Genomic DNA, 18380 nt, shown 5'->3' with positions numbered 1-18380 from the left:
TTTTGTTGATTTTGTTGGTAAAATCTCTGTTCGTTTTTCTTTTGTATGATTGTCTAAGATCTGTTTAAATGTATGATTGTTCTGTGTTGAAATTGAAGTAAAGTAAATATTAAAGTAATCTGAAGTTCTTTACCACAGCTTGCAGCTTCCAAATGAAGAAGGCTCACATTTGGCTCCCTTAGATATTATTATTATTATTTATAATTGGTTGTCAGTAGCCCAATTGAAAATTAAAAGAATACTGTAAGAAATGTCAAAAAGGTAATATTTATTAGCCTGTGTGATTGGAAAATATCTACACTATTAACAATTTTGTTCATGTGCTTTTTACACATCACCTGGCAAATGAATTGTCAGTACATTCAAGAAATATAGCCTCTCTCCCTTTCTCTCCATATATATATGTATATTTCAGGATTTTTTTTTTTACTGCACATAAAATTATCACACAGGATGTAAATACTGAACAAAATAATGCTACATTGTTTGGGGAACCAAGAAGGAAACCACAGAACACAATTTCAGATGATCAAATATTTTTATGGTTTTCTTCTATCTGTTTATCCAGGAACATCTATTTATATAGTGCAACTATGAAATAGTACAAAATCAGTGGATGCTAGACCAGTTACCAAATAAGGCATGCATTCATCAGAAGATCTCTGAGCCACTACACAGATTCACTCACATGAACTACACAGGATCACTCACAGATAACCAGCCAGAGCACACCGAAGGACATTTACTTGGAATCAGTACCGATAACCCGCATATCTGCACACAAACACTCACACACACACACACACACACACACACAGCGAAAATCTGACAAAAGCAATACGCATGATACAATCTGCTAAAATCTTCGAGTATGAGGGGATAAGACTATTTCAGAAGGGGTGGATCTGCAAAGGCAATAGGTTTTCTGTCGTTCATTTGTATGGCGACAAGTAGAAGGGGCTTGAATTATGCAGGAAGGCAGCTGTGACTGCGAGACTGAACTTGTACGTCTTCTTCACTTCAGCCATGACAATACCAATGTGGAGCAAATGTTTCTCAAATATTTTGCAATATTTACAACACAAAAAACTGCCACACAGACAAATGACATTACGCAGAGGTTTGGAATTAGGTTGCCATCTTCTCAACAAAATACCTTCTTTCCAACTTTAGGTATCCATTCCTGTTGCGTCTTCCATCAAATATAAAAATAAAATAAATAATATCTTCATATACTTGGTCAAATATCTTAACTTTAATGTTTGTAATGAGTATACATTTCTTCCATTTTTCCAATATACATCCATAAATATTTTAACCACAGTTAAACATCTTAAAGAACATTTTTATATAGTTTGGGTGGGCACAGATAGATCAACCCCTAACAACACACATAGACATACACAGAGAAAAGGCTGACAGGAACATGTAGGCCTAAGAGTGAATTACAAAGCAAAGGGGTCACAGCTCTGGGAATGAGTAAAAGGATGTGCCGGGTCGTGGTGAATGAGAGACGAGTCACAGCTGCGAGTGGAAATGTGTATGCTCAGAGAGAGCTAGAGAGTGGATTGAGGGCTTGTTCGATGAAGGGTTCAGCTCTTTTGTTCTTGCTGGCGCATGCGGCACCCAACAGCAGTGATCAAGGCGGCACCTTTCCCGCTTCCGTCTTCTGAGAGAAGGAAGGTGACGTTGCACTTGGGGGCGAGCTCCTTCACAGTTTGATGCATTATCCGTGAAAAACTGAAAAGGAGAAGATAAGTCATATTTCACAAAGAATATGTACTGTACGGAATCATAAAAACATCCTTTCTGCAGGCACTTACTGTGGATGGAGCTTATACAGGGTGCCATCCACCCCAACTGTGATGTCCAGATGGTCCAGGCTACGGTTCTCCCGGATTTTGTCTACAACAGCAGCCATTCCCGCTCCACAGAGCTGGGCAGCCCGGCGGGAAACGGCTCCACACACTTCTTTGACAATAATACTGTCATCACATGTGCTGTCCAAGCCCAGATGCTGCAGAATGGACCTCACTTGCAGTAGCGCCAAGCGGTCACTAGAGGGAAGGAAAAGCATGTTAAACCATGACCATTAAGCAATATGAAGTAAACAATATAAAAATGTAGGCCTATATAAACAGCATTCTAGTATGTCTGGTTTTCATGATGAAACGTGGCAAAATAATTTAAGAAAGTGCTTTAGTACCTTTCAATTTGGGAAAGGAACTTGGTTTCGAAGATACCCCTGGTCTTCAGGGTCTCAGAGATCTGTCCTCTGAAGAGGAAGCCACGCTTTGTCAAGTCAATCAAGATGTTCCGCACAATCTCACCCAGGTACATGCCACTGCACATCTTCTCATATCTAAAAGTGAAAAAACAAACATTTAGTATTTAGATCTCTTTTTTAATGATTATGAAAGAATTGTTGTTTTTTTGTGCAAACCAAAATACATTTTTTTCAGGATTCTTTGATGAATATAAAGTATTTATTTGAAACGGAAATCTGTTTTAACTGTCACTTTTACTGTCACATCCTCTTTTCAGGATTTTATGGATTTATGGCAAATTCCAACTCTCTTATGTGCACTAACACTGTGAGTTTTTATAGTATTTGCATTTACATTCCTAAATTACAGTAGCAATACAAACAGTAAGCGCTTCATTTCACCAATTCTTCAAGACTAGCTTGCTGACATAAAAATATTTGCATTTGCTACATTTGCATCAATTTATTTTCGAAAACTCCCCCCCCCCCCACAAACACACACTCGACTGGGTAAAGCTGCTCACTTTTGTTTGCCGGCATTGAGGGAGAGGTCATCCACGGCATTATCATACTGAGTCCTGATGTCATCCAGGCAGCCATTATCTCCAAATGCTCCCCACTCCATGTTCACACACATCCTGCCCTCCATTCCATCGACCGTCTCAATGTTTTGCATTTCCTCCATGTAGCAGGCATTGCTGCCCGTTCCTAAAATCACAAATGAAAATGTATTAGCATCCTCTGCTGAGTCAAATCTGTTTAAAAGACTCTTTAAAATTAAGTCATTTTATTAATTGTTGTCACATTGTACATTTTGTACTAGTAATACAAAGTATGATACTGAATTTACCTGCGATTAGCCCAACCTCACAAGTGGGTTCCTCATATGCACAGGTCATCATAGTACCCACTGTGTCATTCACTATGGCTACAACGTCCAAATCAAACTCCTGTGCACAATATAGCATACAAAAAAATGTATCACATACTGTAATGCATCTGTAATGCACAGTCAAAGTAACAAGTATCAAATCTAGATTTAAAAACGAATTAATCCGTCAAATCTGGTCTCGTCTTCTCACTTTTGTAACAGTAACTCACCTCTCTCCTCTTGATCCCATCTCTCAGGAGGCTCACAACATCTTCACCTTCACAATCTGTGGCTTTAAAACCCTTTGTCCAATTTACCAGATGTCCCTGTATCCATCAAAGCATGAAAAAGTCATCAGGATTTCATTCAATAGATGAGCAAAGACAGTTTAAAAAAAAGGCAAACAGGCAGCTCACCGCATCCAGACTAGTTTGCCTGCAGGGGAAGGAAAAGGTAAATCCCAGAGGCAGACGGGCGTTCTTCATCCCCATATAATCCAGGAAGTCAGATATGCAGTACACAATGTGATCAAAGAGCTGCAGGTGACAATTAAAATCATTTAGGGTTGCAATATTGTCTTTATTTAAAACACACTTTTCCCATCTGTGTGTCATACTGTACAGAGCAATGTACATATACTATACTGTACATACACTACTGTTTAAAAGTTTGGGGTCAGTAGGATTTAAAAAAAAAATCTTTTAAAGAAGTTTCTCATGCTCACCAAGGCTGCATTTATTTGAACAAAAATACTGTAATATTGTAACATTGTATTTTTAAAAAAATAGAATTTTTTGTAACAATGTAAAAGTCTTAGCTGTCATTTTGTTCAATTTAATGCATCCTAGCTGAATAAAAGTATTAATTTCTTTCTAAATAAAAAAAAAATCTTATTGACACCATATGATAGCATATGCTATAAAAATCAAGTCTTTTAGTTGTAAATATGTCATAGTGACTACACACCTCTTCTCCGGTTCCTTGCATTACTTCTATGGGAATGGCGTATATTTTATTATGCATCTCCACAGTTCGTCTCTTGCCACTGCGAATCTTGACCAAAAGCACTCTGAAGTTTGTACCTCCAAGATCCAGAGCCAAAAAGTCACCATTTTCTGGATAAAAGAAAAAAATACAGAAATAAGGGGAAGTCATGAATCCTGCTGCAAACAAAAATGTATTAAAATAATGATGGAAGATGAAAGATGGATAAGAATGAGAGGAATAAAAACAGAAGAAAGACAGTTCCTGTGCCATCCTTTCATTTTATTGCTATAATTGTGAATGCAGAAGGTTGTGAATTTTCTGCTCATTTGTTCAATATTGATATCTGAACACATCTGCATGTACTATTCTTAACGTGGCTGCATTTTAAAACACTTCAGCTTTAATCACCATACAATGTCTGTGTCTGCCTGTATTGAGTAAGCCAGGATTATATTATTATATAATGATGCTATTCAACAGGGATAAAGAGAATTTAATTTGGTCATAGCAGGGGAGCAGGTGGTTTTCTAAGATGACGCATGACTGTGTGAATGTGATTATGTCATTGAATTTTTTTTTCAGAGAGGAAATTACAGATTGTATCTGGGGATTACTGAATATCTTGGATACCAGTTGTCTGAAAATAGTCCATATAACTGTAGATTTCTTACCTGATCCATCTGGGGTACTCCGCACATAGGTGGGCAGCATCTTGACGGTGGCTGTGTTTTGAGTGTTCTTGCTCAGTCCATTCTGGATCTCAGTTCTCATCCTCTTTTTTACCTCCAGAAGTTGGTCTTTGGTCAGCCGGAACTCTTCCAGCGTCTCTGCAATCTGACGGGTCTGATCGGACAACCTGTAAGCCCAGGCTGTTACCATTGCAGCTCCTTTGCCACTTCCACTCTCAGAGAGCAAGAAGCGAACATCAGATTCTGGCACTAGACGACGCACGGTTTTGTGCAAACGCCGGGAATACCTGGTAGAAACAGAGGATTGTGGGTTCAAATGATGAGATATCACTGCACATTCTAGACATGCACATGATAGGGCTTTTGGTCTCAGTGGAGGGGATTTTTGACTGATTCATTCTGTAGGTTACATTACACTAGTGGATGGCAACATGTGACTGTCTTTGATTCTTTGAACTATTAATTCAACTGATTCGTTCAAAAAACTAATTCATTCAGGGATGCAACAAGTGACTTTTTTATGAGAGGGTCAATGAATCAGTAACTCAATCCATTTGTTTAAAAAAAAATTTTTGTTTAAGAATGAAACAAGTTCTAAGGGGTCGTTTGCACGACACCATTTTCAACTAAACAAAGAAAACTTTTTTTTGCGTTTTGGCCGTTCATATACACAATTATGGGGGTTTGGGGGCCTAAAAACGCAAACTTTTGAAAACGTATCAAAGTGCCTTTTTTTTTTACACGTCTCCATGTAAACTACAAAAATGCGTGAAATTTGTGAAAATGGTTACGTCATGTGCATGCATAGGACATTTTCAGTCTATAGGCATGTTGTTTGTTTTGTTAAGATTTAATAAAGACTTATTCTATAAAAAAAATAAAAGAATAAAAAAAAGTCTATAGGCATGTTAGTGTTTCTTTACGAAGTGTCATCGCCAACTACTGGCCTGGCATGCTAAATACACTGTATTTAATAGTTTTCCCAGATCTGTGTGAACGGGAATCGTTTTGACACTGTTGACGTCTACACACAACAACATTTTTAGTACATTAGAAAACTAATTCATTGAGGAATGAAACACTACTTCCGTGACTTTCTTTGAGATAGTTAATTCCTCTGTGGCCTGTGGCTTATTATAGATTATATATAGATATTCGTTGATGGAGCAAAAATACAAAAGTATGGTATGGTGTCTAAAATGTAGGTTAAGCAATATTAACATCATTTTTTAAGTGTTGAATAAACATCACTGTTGCTCTAACAATATTGCCTACATAAAGCCTGAAACGGGATACTGGTTGTCAGAAATGTGCAGTTTAGAGATAATTATTATACAAATATATTTAACCTTATGTTCGGTTTACACAGAACTCATTTTTGCATTCCACTGAACTGCTTTTCTATCATTTTATTGTAACCGTGTGCTAGACCACATGTGCAATGAAAACTCAGGCCAAACATGCGTTAGAAACACCTTTTACAAACCAATTGCACATGTTTTCGTGAAAGGTTTTCTTGAAAGAGTTAGTAGCTATGTTTTATGGAGGACGTGGCTAGTCAGGCCAATAAGAGACAATTAACTCTTATTTTTTTATTATACAAATGTGTCATTACAAATGTCTACAACTTTATAAAATTGATCCAAGTTCAGGTAAATTTAGACAGTGGTTCACGGGTTCACTGAGATCGCCCACTAAGGTGATCCCTTGAAATGATTTAACCTTTCGAAACAGTTATGACTTAACTAGGCCTCGTTTAATGAAATTACATGACATTGGCAGTTTGATCCATGCTCCGAACCACTGATTTGAAACAAAAGATTCACAAAGCGGTGTTTTCGAAAACGCCTATTACTAGTGCTAAATACAACCTTTAAAACAGCGCATGTTTACATAGAAAAACACTGAAAAAGCAGTGCAGTATGATGCAAAAATGAAATGTCAAGCAAAGTAATATTTAACAGTTAAATGCCTTTGTATCCAAAATAATTTCACTAATATCCATCTTATGACAATTATTGTTAAAGGCAGTTGAAGGACATCTTGTGCAACACACTGTCCTGTAGCATATCATTTGCTCTCTCTTTTAAGTTTCACAACGTATAGAACACTGCTATGTCTTTCAGGTTTTCTATTTAAAGACTATTCTGACATTCAAAGAGGCCTGTGAATTGTTGTAAATATAGGTGCCATAGAATTGATATCAGCCTTAATTTTATCATCCACTTCTCTAATCTTTCAACTAATCTCTCGGTGACCTTTAACGTCCAGTTTAGTGTCCAAATAAAGTCAATGAGTATGTCCAGAGTGTCACAACAAATAGAGGCACAGCTGCCCCTATGGAAACCTACTCAATGTATATTAATAGAACGCTTCTTTGCCTCAGGAGGGTTCAGTGCTCGCTCAGAGTGTCACATGCACCTGCAGATTTATTCCCAAGATGCTCTATGATGATTTACTAAGCATGCTGAGAATATACTATTGCTGATGAGTCATGTTTTAGTCTGATTTTAACCTGGTGATCTGAATGTAAAACTCACTGTGGGTGCATCTTGTATAGGGATCCATCGATGCCCACTGTTGTGCGGAGGCGCGGGGCGCTCTTATTGTCCTTGAGACGTTTGAGGATTGCACCCAGAGTGGCAGCAATTAGATTAGCAGAGCGAAAAGAGACAATAGCGCAAACATGCTGTACGGCAATGCAGTCGTCTTCGGATGGCTCTACACCCAAGCGTGTCAAAATTTCCTTGGCTTTGGTAAGTCCCTCTTTGCTCCTAGAGAAAAAGTGGTACTGTTGTAAGGTTGTAAATATCATGATTTTCAGAGTCCATATGTATTAGCTTTAATTTTAGACCACTAGTGAAGTCTTCCATTAATAAAAATGAATCTGAACCAAATAAAAATTAATCTTATTTATGGTCATTATGGAATTAATTAAAAAAAGACTGGTAAAGAAACAAATGACGACTCACTTCTCAATTGCAGAAACATGCTTGGTTTCAATTTTTCCTTTTGTAAGCAACTCTGGGGTGATGCGGCCCTCAAACAGCATGCCTTCTTTAGCCATCTTGACCAGGATCAGCCGCACCAGCTCACCCATGTACATCCCACTGACCATCTTCTCAAACCTGAGAACATCCAACACTCACCTTATACACCTCAAAAGTGTTGATAAAATAAGCTTTTTGAGAGTTTTTGAAATTCTGTGGCTTACAATTGCTTGCCAGGGTTGAGGGACCCACGGTCGATCTCCCTGTCAAACTCCGTTCGGATATCCTCCAATGTGCCGTCGTCTCCAAATGCCCCCCATTCAGTATTAATACACATCCTGCCTTCATCTCCCTCCAACAGGTCAATGTGCCTGAGCTCCTCCATGTAACACGCATTAGTGCCGGTACCTGAATGGATCACAGCAGCATATGCCATCACAGGTGTTCATGAATCCACAAGCTTTAAATGAACATATTTAGAATATCAAATATATTTGTGGTATTCACTTTCCATCTAAGGGGTGTTCCTTTTACAGTCTTAGAACAAAATTACATATTTATTATTAAATTGGGCATTTCAACTTTACAATCCTGCACTTGAAACTCATCTAACTTCTTTTTAAGACTATAGGGGTAATGTCACATAAAACGGGAACTAGAAAGAGATATTTGGATTTTTTTTTTTACCAATAATAATACCGACTTCACAGCGCTGGTCATCAAAGCCACAAGTCATCATAGTTCCAACAGTGTCATTGACAACAGCCATGATATCTGCATCATAGTCCTGTAAGTGAACATTAAATTTATTAAATCCCTCATAAAAATAATATCCACCTCTATACCATCCACATGATGAAAAAGTAAAGGTTGATAAGACTCACCCCACGTTTTTTGATGGCTTTATTTAGAAGCTTTACTACATCCATTCCCTCCACCCCACTGGCCTTGAAGCGTTTCGTCCATGTCAGCAAAACAGCCTGCATTCATACAATAGTAACAAATAAGGTGTCATAAATTTGTAGACAGGATTTAATAAAAAAAAACAATGTGTAAATTGAATCTGTGACACGGTAGTAGAACTGTAAATGTCATAACTCCTTGGAAAACCGAGATTTCAATGCTACATTACCTCATCCAGCTTGCTTTGTAAACAAGGGAATGAGAACGTGAAACCCACAGGAAGCTTCTTGTCTTTAATTTTTTGTTTCTCCATGAAGTCTCCAAGACATTCTGCAACATGGTCAAACATCTGCAAGAAATAATGAGCATGCACAGAATGGAGACAAGTAAGATTTTAGACAAAAGCTGTATGACTTGGACCGAAGATCAAAACACTATTTAAGCGTCTGACTTACAATAAACTATATGATATTACACACAAAATGTTTGAATTCTTCATCTTTCAGACCCCAACCATATGGGTTATTAAAGAAGATTCATGTATATACTTAATTCACACATATTTTCAACATTTGCTATATAGTCTAAAATGTTTTTTTTATGGTTTCAGGTGGATGAAGAACTGGTCATGTACCCGTGATCCACTGCCATGGATGATGTCCTCTGGAGTCTCATATATCTGACTTTCCATCTGCACTGTCTGTTTCTTCTCATGAGACACTTTCACCCGCAGAATCCGGAAATTAGAGCCGCCAAGATCCAGGGCAATGAAATCTCCCTTTTCTATAAGTGAATTAAAGAAATCATCAAAATGTATCAAGTATTAAGACAAGAGTTCACTAATATTCAGCACGTAATATTCAGAAATATTACTGTTTTGACTGCACTGACACTATTGTATGATACATCCAACTTAGCTGGATGATACATCACTGTTTTATGCAGAGCTGCTTTATAGCTGATTTGAACTTGATAATATTAAACTAGAAAGAATGTTCCCCTTCTGGAAATTGCTTTATTAAGCTACTGCCGCTGTTATCCATATGACACCATGGCTGAAACTTAGACTGGGTATAGTGTACCATTCTTGGGATGGTGAGACTGCGGATCAGCATTTATTTTGGTAGTGACCAAGGGGGCTTAATCTGGAATGCTTTACTGAGCTGGCCAAAGACGTAGACAAATCAACTCAGGCAGCACTCTCACAGCGAGAAAACCCTCTTAGCCTTGAATTCTTAGGAATAGATTCTTCACAAAATGTCTATAGTAAAATACTGATTAAGAAGTCTGTTTATGCCTTAGGTTAAACAGAGAAAGAGTAATGGCAAGAGATGTTTGCATTAGGCTAAAAATGCTCTCTATAACCGTCTTCCCTGGTTCTCGAGGCTTCTCGACGTGTCAGGATTGTCGATTTTATGTGCAGTGCTTGTTGCCAAGCAACGCTGAAAATCAAATGGCTTTTTCTTCCGGCTGTCTTCTGTTTCTAAGTTGGATATAAGGTGTCTGAGAGTGTGAAGATTTTGAATACTGTAAACTGAGCATCAACTGGAAAGATCAGATAACTGGAGTTCCAGTTTACTACAGTAAAATGTTAAGCGTATGAAAGGGATAGATAGCAAAATGGTTTCAGCAACTGTATTCTTTTGATGCCATTTTTAAAAATGTAATATGCCATTAAACTACATATTTAGCCATTCACAATACATATAAAAGGTTATGTACAGGCGAGACTGAAACTATTTTATGCACTATTTCACTAGAATAGTATTAAATCTCAGATATTATTTGTTTTATAACATGTAAAATTACAGCAACCACAAGAAATCAAATCTCAAGAATTCTTTCAAATGCAGGTGAGTGTTTGGCACAGACTTGCTATAAACACTCAGGCATTTTATCATTGAGATGTTAATAGGTCAGCCTATAAAATCCAATACTTTAGGAACAGGTAGCTGCAAGTTATTATGGACTTGATATATGTATGCTATATACAATACTATGCTACATATTGCAGTGATGGATTATTATTGATGTGGGCACAAAATCGGATTTGTTTTTGTCCATGCTTTCATAATTGCATTGAATTACTTTGTTGGTACAAGAGCAGTGAATCTTCTATCCTTAACTAGAATAAAACTGCCTTGCAAAACATATCGTAGTAGGGATGCTAACAAACTGCACTGAAGTCAACTTTCATAGTCCAATCTGATTGGGATTAGAGCTCATATAATCTGTGATGTAACCTAATGCTTTTGATTGGATGCTGCAGGTCATGTAGAAAAGCTTGAGCAACACACATCGATGCAGCTCTGAATGTGTTGTGGCGCAGGGGAAAATGGTTCAATATTGTGACCACTCAGTAGAGATTCTACATATGCTATGGTTAAATTTGCACAGTAAAGGCTATTTAAAAGAATTTAACCAGATTGTGATTTTAAAATGTAACCATTACTTAGCCTTGATGCAAATTATTGGGGAATGAGTAAAAATGAGCAGAAAGCCTGTACTGAATATGCATTTTAAAAATGGAATAATCAAATGGTTCAACTATAAATTCAATAACATCGCTAGCACTAGCTTTTTGTGCTACGGAATATCTACACTTCAGCAATACTAGTTAAACTAGTTTTCTTAACAACTTACAAACTGCTTTTAATGAATACCTTCTGAGGTTGAAAGTTACCCTAAACTCACATTATAACATGCAATGGTATCTCTGAGTGCAGTACATGTTTCAATTTAAGCATAAGCTAATTCACATTTAAGCATCTGATGATTCAATGATTTTCGTTTCAAAAACTAATATTTTGGTAAAATGTATTTTTCTGCTCTTGTCAAAGCATTTAAAATAAATACCATCCAGGAAGTTTCTTTTTGAGATTGATTTGCCCTGACGTAGACACCACAGTTTGCTTGACACTAACTTGTGAGGGAAGCCCAGGCAGATTCTTATTCCATGCTATATTTGGCACATTTCTTTCACGTTGATTTCCAAAGCAAGCATTTGGATTTATTTAAAGACTTGGATAAAAATCTGCTTTCGATGTGAATTTTTTATGTCAAAAACAAAAAAGGCTTGTAACCATGAAAATCATAAGCTCACCTGAACCATCAGGAATGGACCTTACAAAGGTGGGCAGCATCTTGACGGTAGCTGTCGGGTTGGTGTCTCGTGCCAGTCCGTTCTCCATTTCCCTTCGGAAGCGGGACATGATGTCGTGCAGCGTCTCGTCAGAGAACCGCATGGCATACAAGTATTTGTCAATCTACACAAATAGACACACAATAAAAAAACAAATTGGTAAAAAGGGACTTTTATTTTGTTACAGACATTTCATTTCAAATAAAGGCAGTTCTTGAACTTTCTATTCAGCAAAGAATCCAACAATTTTTTTCTATCACGGTTTCCACAAAAATATTAAGCTACACAGCTGTTTTAACATTTTGAAATGATTTGGGAGATGATAATAAGGAATTCTTAAATGACACTGAACACTGGCATAATGACTGCTGAAAATTCAGGAATAAATTATATTTTAAATAAAATTAAAATAAAAAAGAAGGGAAATTTTATATTTTGTAATATTATTTTACAATATTACTCTAATTTTGTATTTTAGACCAAATAAATACAGCATTGAGCATGTGAGACTTTTTAAAAAGACATTAAAAAATCATACTGGCCCTACATTTTTGAATGGTGAATAATTCAAAATACCCTACACAATGACCTTTGACCCCATTTTCCTAAAGCACCCAGGTGTTTGTTAGTAATCAATATTGATAAACATGATGAATGTGGTGAATGTGCCTGCCACTTTAGGTCAATGTGTCCTTGAAATATGGCCTTATTGGCCTAGACTGCAGACATGGCCTACCTAAACACAGATGATATTCATCAGAAAAACGGCTAGTGGAAGATGTTTCACTGAAGTCTAATGGAATGAGAGTGAATTAGAAAACTGTAAACATGAGCACCTGATCTTATGCTGATTCATGATTAAGTCTTTAACTCTATAGTGTGGGTACAGGCTATGAGATATTTAGGCTGGCCTCTATGGTGTGATGCCATTGATGGAATAATTATTTACATTAGGATACAAAGTGTTGTTCTTTATGTGCTGTAGTTTGGGATACACCTGCTGTTGCTTTTTTAGTATGATGAAAATTGTGCAATATTGGCCATTAAGTTAATAATATGCTTACTGGAAGAAAATGTACTTTAATAGGAATATTACAGGGTACTTTAGGTCTTGTGTGGCCCATATAATTTAGTAGTAGGCTAGTTTTGATGCTGCTAAGTAGAAGGTGTTATTTTTGAGGTCATTTACCATGACCTTTGTGACCTATATTTATTTAGGCTACAATTTTTGTCATTTACTATAAACATATTTTTTAAATCAGATATAGCTCTGTGTGATACGTACACAATAAAGTTTCAGCAATAACAAACGCATTTAAATGCGGGAGTGAGTCCAGTAAATTATCGTTCCATGTCTCGCGCATGACACACGGCAGATTTGAATTTGCGTCAGTCTTTGGTCGTGCAATTCGCGCATAGAACACAAAACTGACGGGAGCCGCTCAGGTGGAGAACATAGAACCTTCATATGACACACAGCTCATATCGACGGCGATGTAAGTAACCGGAATCAAAACCACACACAAAACCTCTTAGCAGAGCGTCTCTCTAGCACTGTATGACGTGACTGACAACTAGTTGCCCACTCCAGTGCTTTTCCGTTCACACAGAGCGGGTTTTCCGAGAATCCGTTTGTTGTGAGTCCTCAAAATCTAGGAATCTGAGCCCTATGTCGTCTGAGTCTGGATATGAAATGCGATTGTCAAGTAACCGTAGTACGGTGTTTGTGGACGTAATCGACTACAGGATTGAGAACCGTATTCTGCTGCTGTGTGAACGTCGTGGCCTAAAGGCCAATACTTCAGCGTCGGGTGCGCGCAGTAGGTGCGGCGTAGCATGCATAGACCGGTTTTTATTTTTTTTACAGTCTATGGTTCTTACGTCATACCTGTGGTGAAATGGATTTTTTTTTTAAGTTATTAAAAATGCAACAGCTCCCTAGTCATTACTGAGGTAATTTAAGCTTGACGTTTTTGTAAGGTTTGGATAGTTTCCTTCTGATGGATTTGGTAACACTTGCGTCATTATTAGTGGGTTACCATTTACCATGGGTTCACTCTAGAATACTGATCCAAATGATTAGTAATTCATTAAGGCCTCATTATGCTTCTGCGTCAACTCTACGGCGTCGTGGCCGTTTTATGGTTCTGCTCAGGTTGCCTTGCATCGCGGTGCATCTGACCAATCACAGCCCTTGCGGTCTGCGTCGCCTCGATGCGTAGTAAAGGCCTCATTATGCTTCTGTGTCAACTCCACGGCGTAGCTACGCCGTCACTCCTACGGCGTCGTGGCCGTTTTATGGTTCTGCGTCAGGTCGAGTTGCATGGCAGTGCATCTGACCAATCACAGACCTTGTGGTCTGCGTCGCCTCGACGCGTAGTTACAATTTTTTGGAGGTGCACGTCGAGCTACGGCGGAGGGGTTCGCGGCGACGCAGAGGGGTCTGCGGGGTACGCCTTCGAATCGACGCAGAAGCATAAAACAGGCTTTACAATTTTTTGGAGGTGCACGTCGAGCTACGGCGGAGGGATCGGAGAGGGGTTCGCGGCGACCCAGAGGGGTCTGCGGGGGTACGCCGTCGATTAGACGCAGTAGCATAAAAGAGGCTTTAGAAGGATGTAGTAACACTATCAGAAACTTTACAAAAACCTCAAAAACTTTCAATGACTTCAGTCAATACCATAGGTCAATACTAGAGAGTTATCATGTTTTACACTTTAGAATACTGATCCAAATAATTATTAATTGACCCTTCGCTAAACCACGCCTGAAAACCGCCACTGGCCAATCGTGTCTTAGCAACCGTAACTAGGCACGGGAGGTCTGGCAAGCTTTCAAGCGAGGGAAACATGCCAAAGCGTTGTGCGTATGAATTGTGCAAATCTGATACCCGGTATCCTAAAAGTTTGGACGGGGGAGTGGAATTTTTTTCCTTCCCGAAAATCTAAAAGCCTAGGGGAGAAATTATGGGCGTGGATCAAGCAGTGTGGGAGACTCCATTATCAACTAAATGTCGACAGGATTAACAAAAATACCTATTGCTTTGAAATAATGACAGTTCTTTGTTCATAATGCATATATTTTAACGTAAAATATTACGATTCAAGACAAGACGGAGGCTCACTTACATACTTTAAAATATATTTCATAATTTTGTTAATCGACGGCCTTCTACCCCTGACTGAGTAACTTCAACCCAATCCGATAGCGGCTCCACAAGATTTATGGATAAGCTGTTTGATTTATAATTATTAGATAATTTTCACATTTCACTTACCCTGCTGTGCACGAACATAGCTGTTCCTCAATTTGTGTGTTTCCATTTGGATGGTCAGCGTATGAGGCGGCTGCTGCTTGCGCTGGGACTAATTTATAGACTTTAACTTCAATTTTTATGAAATTATTCTCTAATCGGTTGCATATTATGTCGTGGATATGTCCCTCGAATGCATACTGCAGTCCCTTTTGTCTTGCTCTCTCATATATTTCACATGTTCGCCAAAAATTACTAATTATCTCATTGGGAATGTCTGACACTGGTGCATACAAACTGTAATAGATGTGCCAGGCGCTAAAAATTGTCAGGCGTAGCAACAGTAACTAGGGAGGGCGGGGCTTAGTGAAGGCAAGGATCAATTCCTTCTGAAGGATTTTGTAATACTTGAGTCATTACTAGTGGGTACCATGATCTTCACTTTAGAATGAATTATACATGCATTATTTATGATAATTATAAACCTGTATAGTTCTTTGTAGTCCTCTGGGAGGTATGCAAATAATAATAGTTATTGATTAGCTAATGTTAGCTAATAACTAGCACATTCAACTGAGCGCTACTTACTCATTTGTTAATCAGAGTTTATTGTTAGTTAATAGTAATTACTAGAATGTTAATAGTGTGTTACTAATTTGTTCCTGTGTTGTTATTCATTAATGACAGAACCGTTTTTGAAAGTGTTACCATTCATTTTTATGAATCCATTACTTACAAATATCCTATATTTAAGGAACATCATTTGCCAGTAAAATGTCTATGACATTTCTGCATAAAGATGACCACAATCTCTTTTAGTTCTTGAATTTAGTCTGTTAAAACACACTCTTAGGAGAGTATGCAAAATGGGTTATTGTGTAAATGGCATGAGTAACATCCAAATTCCTCTTCAAAAATATCAGATCAGTTGTAAAGCTGCCAAAACAGTCAAAATGAGGGTGAGGTGAATGGTGGCTTTAAATATGCTAAGAGCACTGACATTTTCTTCTGTCTGCATATTCATAAACTTCTTGTAATATATCTTCTGTTATAATCAAATTACATGTATGACATCTATGGTCATAAAACTGCACCCAGGTGTACAGCTGAGTCACATAGGATGGATTTCATTTCAGCATGTCACTACTATTTGTCATTACTAGTCATTACTATTTATTAAAAATGGGGAATTTATTATTTCCTAAAAATATTAGTATCTGATCATATTAATACATAATTACGTTTGATATTTTTGGACATGTTAATATTGAATATAGACTCCATGTCCTCATTTTAGAGACATTTATGTCCTCAAATATTTTTCAGTCCTTTATATAGTAACCCCGTTTAAAATGGCATTTTTTAATAACCACCTTTTTTATTTTTTTTACTGACGCAGCGTTAAAATATAAAGCCTGCATATCCTCAAAGCGAGACACACAGACGTGTGCATACACGCAGTCCCGTTCTGTTTACACATCTTTCCCTCCCTCGCAACTGCATTCAAACACTGTCAAAACTCTGGCAAAGACAAGCCGTCAGTCAGCTGTTGTAACCCGACACTCTTCCTGCGGGGGGGGGGGGCTTTAGATGCTCACGACCACCTTCCCCCACACAGAGACATACTCTCCAATCAGCACGTTCACATAGAGGCACAAAAAAAATCATTCCTCTGTTAATGGCAGCTCCCTGACTCCCCACATCCTGCTTTCAAGGACACTGCAGCATAGACCCGACGGCCTGTGTCGTCACTCGCAAGGGTATTACTCGTCCTCTCATCCTCGCCGTCGCACGTCGAGTGACGTACAAGCTGCAGCCTGAGAGACGTGAGACGAGGTGCATCTCACGACCACCTGATCTAAAATGCAGGCTTGTGTTACCTGTTGTCATGCGCCTCGAAGAGCTCGCAAACGCTCTCAAAGGGCAAACGAGGATGCATATGAGAAGCAATGGTTAAGACAAATGATGAAACTCACCTTTTTGACCTGATCATCCTTCAGTTCAGTGAAGTAGTAGGCCAGAAGCTGTGCCGCTATCATTCTGCTTCACCTCTTTTGGTGAAAAAGCAACAGAAGAAAGAAGATAAAATCTTACGATCCTTTCCAGTGAGGCAGGAAAAACAATTTGAGCCCAGAAGCAATGGTGGTTAACTGTAAAATGAGAAGCCGGCACGTAGGGGTGTTCCCTCCCAGCGCTATAGCAATGTCTGACTCTCCTCGGCCTATGAAGTCAAGCTGCATATAATGCGCTTGCATATGATGCAGCAGAGGCTGGGATGGGGAACTGCTATAGCCCTGCCCACTCACTCTGCTATTGGCTGAGTTTTATGGGCAGGCTTGTGAGGCAGAGCACAGCTGACAACTGGCCCCCTCCTCCGGCTCTTCTTCTTGATTCTGTTCCTCAGAGTGCACCTCCCGCTTCCATTCTATCCGTTCAGTCCTTTTCAGACTTCCTTCTTCCTCATTCTCAGCCACTTTGAATGAAAGAAAATGGGGATTTAACTAAGAGGCACTAAGAGGCACGTAGAGCACATCCCCAATGCGTCACAGCCTCAAAGCCCTTTAAAATAAGTGGATTTGGGCGGAGAAACAAAAATGCTGAGTAATGCTATAGGCCAAGTCATATCAGCAAACACATGTGTGTTTCCTGTTTCTACAGTTCAGTGGCAGGACCGCTATGAAGACTGGATGTGTGAAGCTGGAGGAAATAAGGAGACTCGTGATTTGTTATTTTGGGGGGAGTCGGATGGAGGGACAGTCAAATGGATGGCAACAAAAAAAAACATCAGGGGGTCAAACATGAGATGCCCACCCTAAAATGTGTGAACAGCTGGAGAGAATTAAATATTTACATTAGAGAACAAGAGAGGATCTGTATAACATCATGATGTTAAAATACATAATCGCACAATGCAAAGGAAATTAATTCCTTGTCTTACAATATCCATGTCATTATGTGATTTAATTGTCATATAAAACGCTCATTACAATGACTGGAGCTCTAAAATGCTTATTTTGTTTTACATTGTTTTAAATATTCTTCACAAACTCTTGTGGTTACATGCATTTGTTAATTTTCTGAAAAGTACATTTAAATCAAAAAAAAAAAAAACTTTAAGCTTTAGACATAAATGGTAGGCCATGTCAAAATAGCTTTACACATTTAAAATTTTAATATAAAAAAAAGAAGTATAATTTGTTTTATAAAATAGTTCAATAAAAAATTAAATAAAACAGTTGGTAACCTTTTATATGTTCTGGATATTAAATGCTTATGTAG

General features: G+C 38.2%; 1 protein-coding gene across 1 annotated transcript; it reads right to left on the bottom strand.

The window, feature by feature from the left end:
- Positions 1–519: 519 nt before the first annotated feature.
- Positions 520–17779, bottom strand: hk1 (hexokinase 1). Its single transcript, XM_077237143.1, has 18 exons — positions 17078–17779; positions 11810–11972; positions 9341–9489; positions 8936–9055; positions 8688–8783; positions 8491–8590; positions 8028–8211; positions 7786–7941; positions 7354–7587; positions 4796–5100; positions 4104–4252; positions 3554–3673; positions 3368–3463; positions 3117–3216; positions 2791–2974; positions 2207–2362; positions 1824–2057; positions 520–1740 (listed from the first exon to the last, which is right to left on the bottom strand). The coding sequence occupies exons 1-18, from the start codon at positions 17138–17140 to the stop codon at positions 1593–1595; spliced, it is 2757 nt and encodes a 918-aa protein (XP_077093258.1). The 5' UTR covers positions 17141–17779; the 3' UTR covers positions 520–1592.
- Between the last annotated feature and the right edge of the window lie 601 nt (positions 17780–18380).

Source organism: Siphateles boraxobius, unplaced genomic scaffold (genome assembly GCF_051911475.1).
Source record: "Siphateles boraxobius isolate OS27281-9 unplaced genomic scaffold, OSU_SipBor_1 20, whole genome shotgun sequence".
Classification (NCBI taxonomy): Eukaryota; Metazoa; Chordata; class Actinopteri; order Cypriniformes; family Leuciscidae; genus Siphateles; species Siphateles boraxobius.
This window is presented reverse-complemented; position numbering and strand designations above follow the sequence as displayed.